General features: G+C 52.2%; 1 protein-coding gene across 1 annotated transcript; it reads right to left on the reverse strand.

Annotated features, from left to right (window-relative positions):
- Positions 1-751: 751 nt before the first annotated feature.
- Positions 752-5198, reverse strand: Odf3l1 (outer dense fiber of sperm tails 3 like 1). The gene is made up of 5 exons (XM_041638715.1): positions 5194-5198; positions 3677-3805; positions 2765-2875; positions 1963-2076; positions 752-1284 (listed from the first exon to the last, which is right to left on the reverse strand). The coding sequence occupies exons 2-5, from the start codon at positions 3795-3797 to the stop codon at positions 803-805; spliced, it is 828 nt and encodes a 275-aa protein (XP_041494649.1). The 5' UTR covers positions 3798-3805; positions 5194-5198; the 3' UTR covers positions 752-802.
- Between the last annotated feature and the right edge of the window lie 1036 nt (positions 5199-6234).

The following is a 6234-nucleotide window of genomic DNA, read 5'->3' on the forward strand; positions in this document are numbered from 1 at the left end:
ACTTCCCATGCTGGCCGGCTTTCTCTAACTGCCCGAGGTCCTCTGCAAGTACTATCTTCACTGGGTGTAAGTGTTGCCTACTAATCCCACACTTGGAAGGCTGAGGATGGTTTGGGCTACAAAACAAACATACAAAACCACTGTGTCCTATCTAGCTAAAGCCCTCAGGGCTTAGGCGGAGCTCCTCGCTGGAGTTCCACTCAGCTTGCACCCTTGGGACACCCTGCATGCTGTCACTACTTCTGCCTGTCCCCAACAGTCTCTACATATCTATTTGACTTCTTCTCCAGGAGCCTGTCTTTCCCCATCCCAAATCAAGATGATCCCACCCATTTCTGCCCACCTCCTGGCTTCTCTGCTCCTGTCTTGAGGACTGACCCCTGACAGAGACCAGAGATGTAGCAGTAGAACTTCATCCAGGGCTATCCTGGCACTGCTTGGGAAGGAACTATGAGACCCAGAGAAGCACAGGGAAAAGCCACATAGTTTGTCAGTGGCCACCAGGTTCCCTGGAGATCACACAGCTGTTTCCCCTAGGGACTCACCAGCATTGAATCCCATGTATATAGGATACATGTACCAAGGATCCCCAGCCCCTCACCCAGAGCAGGACCCAGAGGAAGCCGCTGAGAAAGTTTGCAAAACAAAGAAATGAATAAGCAAAAATATTTATCTAATGCCTCTGTGTGCTGGCCACTCAGCAGATACCAGCTCCGCTACAGGAATCCATGCTCATGTCACTCAATATGGTACTGAAAAAATATCATCTGTGAGGAGGAAGGGGCATGCACAAGCAGTGGCCTCAGTCGAGAATGTCCACAATCAGTGGGCACAAGTGGGGTGAGTGTTTGATGCCCATGGTGAAGGCGGGTATGCGGGGCTTGTGCACAGTGACCAGCTGGACGTTGTGGGAGCCAGGGCCAGGCCGAAGTGTGTGGTCCAGTGGATAGGCAAAGCGCTTGGCCACACTATACACGGGGCTGCGGTTCTGGTAGACGGATGGCTCAGGTCGGGCATGCATAGCAGGTCCAGGGCCTCCTGCTATATCCTCTTTGTAGAACCAATTCTTGCTTGAGGAACTCAGACTATAGCAGGGGGCAGCTGGTAAGACAGGAGTGTTGGGCCCCAGCGAATGTGGCAGCTGGTACTTGTTGGAGGCTGGGTTGGGATCCATCACTCTGTATGGACACCGGTAGCCAAACGTGTACTGGGGAGCTGTACGTTCGCCAGGGGGGCGAGTCTTCTCAAGGTTGTAGTGGCAGGGGGCTGGGGTGGTGCTTAGGCCTGGAAGGGAGGAAGATGGGGAGAACCTCACAGACCCTGATGCCAGATGCTGGGTCTCAGAGAAAGTTGAGTTCTTGCCCAGCCCTGGGGACATCAAAAAACAAAACAAAGAAACAAACAAAAAACAGCGCAGTAGCAGGGACATTAGGACTAAATGGCTCCGTGGGCAGCAAAAGGGAACCACACGATGGTGACATTGTTGTCATAAAACAAAAGCCATCCTTGTCATTGTAGCAATGATTCCTTGGCAGTCAACATGATGGCATTGCCCCATGTCCCATGATAGCACCAGGAAATTCTCTGTAGGTCACTAAATCTGTGAGCTCATTAACATGACAATATTGCTATTCTGACATGGGCCCTGTGACTTCATAACACAATGTCTATCATAACATTGGCTTCTATGCATGAAATTAGGGACACATTTATAGTAAAGGGAGCATCATGATATTTGTGTCTTTTTTTTTTTTTTAATAGAACCCTGACTGGCCTGGAACATCTTTCCAAGTGCTGAGATTACTAATGTGCCCCACCAGACTTAACTAAACACTGGTGATATGACATTGAGCAGATACCAGCATTCTCAGATACGGCCCCTGCTTTGACCCTTCCCAGGTTCTAAGACTGATGCCTCCCATACCGCGTTCTCCCACCGGCCCACTTTCCCATCCATCTTACGTAGGTTGGAGATGCGCTCCTCCATGGGGACCTGAGGGCAGGTAGATATTCCAAAGCGAGTCGCTTTAGGATCCAAGAAATAGCAAGGCCCGGGGCTGCATATGTCTACGATCCCTGCGGGGGACAAGGAGGGGCCTGCCTGGCACAACTGCCACCCCACCAAGGGCTCCCTTCAGATTCCTCTGCCTCTTAGCTGTCTGTGTACTTTGATTTCCTCATCTGTAAAATGGGACCTCCTCTGCCTGACTGCCGGAGGCTGCTGACAGGACCAGTTAAGAACAGGCAGACCACAGTGTGGTCAGGCTCCTACCACAGACATGTCTGGGTTGGTGCCAAGGGTAGTGACAACCACTGTAGCTACCGTGAACATTGAGAAAGGACTCAGTCCCAGCCAAGAAACCTCTCTGCCAAGGATGTGAATTGGGGAAGAAGTAGGCACCCTAAACCTCAAGCCCCCAAACACATGACCGTATCCCCACCCAACCTCTCATCTCACTGTGGGCCTTGGCTGTCAGCCACCAGTCATCATCTTTGACTACTGCAAGCATCCCCAGCAGAATATGGGACATACACAGCCAAAGATCCCCAGGGAAAGAGAGACTTGCTCTGCCGGTGACAGTTCTAGGCCCCCACAGCTCCCTGGGGAGATCTACCTTCTACCTTTATATGTGGGGGTCCACTTAGGAACTATCACTGGTTTCCTTCTGAGTCCTTCTTCGCCAGCCCCAGCCCCCAGTGGCCTGTGACTGCATCTTGGACAGCAGCCCTGGCCCTTGAGGGACAGACAGTGGGGACCGCTCACGTTTCTCAGTGTGCCGCCTGTGCAGGCTGTAAGCTGGTTCCTGAAACATGGAGATGTCGTGGGCTATGTAGCCGGTACAGGATGGCCGGAGGTACTTGGCAGGCCCTGGACCTGTGAGGACAGACGAAACAACCTTTGGCCTCGGCCCCCAGTGCTGTGCACCATGAGAACACAAGGGGCTTTGCTCTGGCTGATGGCACGCTGCCACAGAGCTGCGCATCGAGCTGGTTCCCCACAAGGAAGGTAGTATGCAGAGCTAAGATGCAATTTCCTGTGGTTCCGCAGCCTGTTACAGAAAGACAACAGTCACAGTTAATTGAGAACTTGGTCTATACTAAGATTCATGCTAACCATTTGATCCTATTATTTCAGTTCAACCTCTAGACAACCTTATTAAAAAACAGACACTCCTGTCTTTCCCATCTTACAAATAACAATACTGATGTTTAAAAAAAAAAAGATTTATCCAGCTACAGCAACTGGTGATGTGAGATCAACAGAACCCAAACACTAATCACTGCTCCAAAACACTTCCCAAGTAATCATCGGTGAGTAGCGACCTAGTGAGAATTCGTATGCCTGGTGTCCATTGAAAGAAATCACTAAAGTAGGGCTGGTGAAGTAGCTGAGTGGTGGAGTTCTCACCTGTAACGTATGGGCCCCTGAGTTATAACCCTAGCACCCTGAAAAGCTCTCTAATCCATTCCCCAAACCATGCTGTGCACCCCCACACTCCAACACTCTTCCCTGCCTCACAGAGCCAGAGAGTGGGCCTAGCCCTGAGGTGCAGGTGGCTTTAAGGTCTTGAGGAATGTTTATTGGGGCTCCGTAGGAGGCAGAGCTGGCAGTCTATGCTCTTGGCAGCAGCCTAGCAAAGGCCTAGCCTAGGCCATCAGCTAGGGCCACTCTCACCTTTGATTGTGGCCATGACAACAGGGGTCTGTTTTATTTCCTTCCATGAGGGCACCTCTTCTCTCTTCTCCGGGTGCTGTGCGTAGAACACACAGTTCCTGGCTCCCTTGGGGAGTTTCATGGTGAAGGCTGGGAAGAAACATGAGCTATTACAAGAAGTGCCTGGGAGCCAGGAGCCAGGAGCCCTACCCAGGCCCCTCCGTCACTACCCAACCCACTTAAGAGACTCCAAAACGGTTGGGGGTTGTGGGGAAAGAAGCTTGGGCTCAGCAGCTGAAGCCACAGAGGTGTGGGGCCCAGTGACTGGAGTGGAGGATGACATCACACAGCGACAGAACTTGTACTGTGAGGCCGGAGTGTTTATTTCCCCCGTTGCCGTGGTGCCTGAACTGTGGCATAGCAGCTCTGTGCTGAGAGCCCAGCTACAGGAAAATTCAGTTCCGTTGCCCACTCTTACATCCAACCAGGTTGAACGCCCTCAGCGTTCCCCAATAACCCTGGTCTGAGAAGGGAGCAGGGAGTGACACGGCCCTTGAGCCAGCTACTCACTACCAGTGGGTCTCTTATCATTGGAGACAGGAAGAGAAAGGGTGTGTAGGTCCTTGGTGAAGGGTTCCTGCTCACCCCCACAGGCCTCTGGGGCCTTCTACCCCTCCCCCCCTTCCCTTTCACCTCTCTCTCCCAGACTTTGAAACAAGTCCTCTCTTCTATCAGTCTTCCCACTGAGGTGGTGACTGTCTCACAGCCCCTTCCCAGACTTCTTTGCCAGGGCATGATATATTTAAACATCCTCACCTAGCTAAAGGAATACTTACCTAATGGTGACATTTCAGACACAGAGTGAAGGGCAAACAGAGAGCGATAAAGGGCTCACACTGATGTCCCTAGCAGCAGCTTCCTGTGCCTATGGTGGGGAGCACCTCTGAGGGAGTGTGTGAGGAAATACAGAGGGCTGGAGCGACTATGCAGGCTCTACATGATAGAGGGATGAGCCCCGGGGCTAGGAAAACCCCAGAAACCTCTTCACCCCTAAGATCTCAGGAGGAACCAGGGCTCCATCTTCCGTCCACCAATGGGATTCAATGTGAGCCAGGTTAAGAAAGGTCTTCACAGGAACGAAAGGACAGAGAGTAGTGGCCTTTAAATGGAGTCTGTCACCACTCCAGTGTGGACACTGAGACCACAACAGAGATCAAATGCAGATGGGCTTTTCTTTGGGTCTCCAGCTCACAAAAAACAACATGGAGACTTATTAATTATAAAAGCTCGGTTATAGCTTAGGCTTGTCCCACGAGCTCTTATAACTTAAACTAACCCGTTTCTGTTCAACTACTTGGTGCCACATGACTTGTGGCTTTTATCTGTTCTCCTGCCTGTCTTGCTCCCCTCCCTCTGGCGGGTGACGGCCTTTCTTCCTCCCAGAGCTCTCTATCCCCAGAAGTCCCACCTAACTTCTTCCTGCCTAGCTAATGGCCATTTGGCTCTTTATTAAACCAGTCACAATGACACATCCTCACACAGTGTAAAGGAATATTGCACAACAATTAAGGACTTATCCAGAGTCCCCAACTTCATCAGTGGCAGGAATGGAACCAGGACACAAAGTTCAGGAAGCTCTTCAGGTCACGGTCTCGCTGCTCACAGAGTTGCCACTGTGGTGATGATCTCGTGGCAGCCACCCAGCCTGGTCACCATCAGATAGCTGGGAATCAAGATTCCTAGGGATGGAGAGGCTCAGAGTAGAGAGGCTGGCTCCTAGCCAGAAGCAGCAGTCCCTTTTCTGGGAGACCACATCTCAATGCTACTGCTCACCTCACCCTGTGAGCACCCCACGCAGTCAGCTCCCTTGCCTGGTGGGATTCTCCACATGCTTCCCTCCCAGGGGTCTCGTCTATTCCTGTCACATGCCCTTACACATAGCTTTCTTGAGGAAACGGATTCCCCCACCTTCAGCTGGCCTAGCCTTTCTCTTCCGCCCTCTGTGCTCACTAGCTCCCCACCTCTCATGGAGTCTGGGATCTCCTGAAGCAGGCACTTGGCCCACTCCAGCTGATAGTCCTTCCACTCCCGGCCCCTCCTTGTATCTTAGAGTCCCCTCGTTGTCACGTGGGTTCCAGTGTCTCCTCAGCTTCCCAGTGCCAGCTGTCCTTCACTTACAACCTGGGGACCCTGCTTCATGACTGCCTCTGCTTCTAACTCCTGCCCTGACCCTGGTAACTGTGGCTACCTAGGGCCCACTCCCCAATCAATACCTGACCCTCCTCTTGTGCCAAGATCTCTGCCAACTCCCTCTCAGGCCCTGCTCCCTACAGTGTTCCTGGGCTTTCCATCCCCTCCCTCTACCTCCCCCTGGACACCAGCCTTCCCATCTCCTACTCCCTAGCAGGCTCTAGGAGACACCTGACTCCACCTCACCCTCAGGCCCTTCCTGCTTTCAGAGCTCTCAACCATGGATTTGGCAACCTCAATGAGCCCTACCAATGGGCAGCTTGCTCCCCTGTCCCCAGACATTGTCCCAGCATGTCTTACTCCCCTCTGTATGAGTAGGGCTCCATTCG

The sequence above is a fragment of the Microtus oregoni genome, unplaced genomic scaffold (assembly GCF_018167655.1).
Source record: "Microtus oregoni isolate MIOR12 unplaced genomic scaffold, Mior012 000055F_ref0000237, whole genome shotgun sequence".
Lineage (NCBI taxonomy): Eukaryota > Metazoa > Chordata > Mammalia > Rodentia > Cricetidae > Microtus > Microtus oregoni.

Excerpts from the sequence above, each read along its gene's own strand:
- Odf3l1 (XM_041638715.1), bottom strand. The coding sequence starts at position 3,797 with ATGAAACTCCCCAAGGGAGCCAGGAACTGTGTGTTCTACGCACAGCAC. Across the intron at positions 2,077-2,764 it reads CAGGCGGCACACTGAGAAAC|GGATCGTAGACATATGCAGC; the intron begins GTGAGCGGTCCC and ends TGTCCCCCGCAG. Across the intron at positions 1,285-1,962 it reads GGAGCGCATCTCCAACCTAC|GCCTAAGCACCACCCCAGCC; the intron begins GTAAGATGGATG and ends CCTCCCTTCCAG.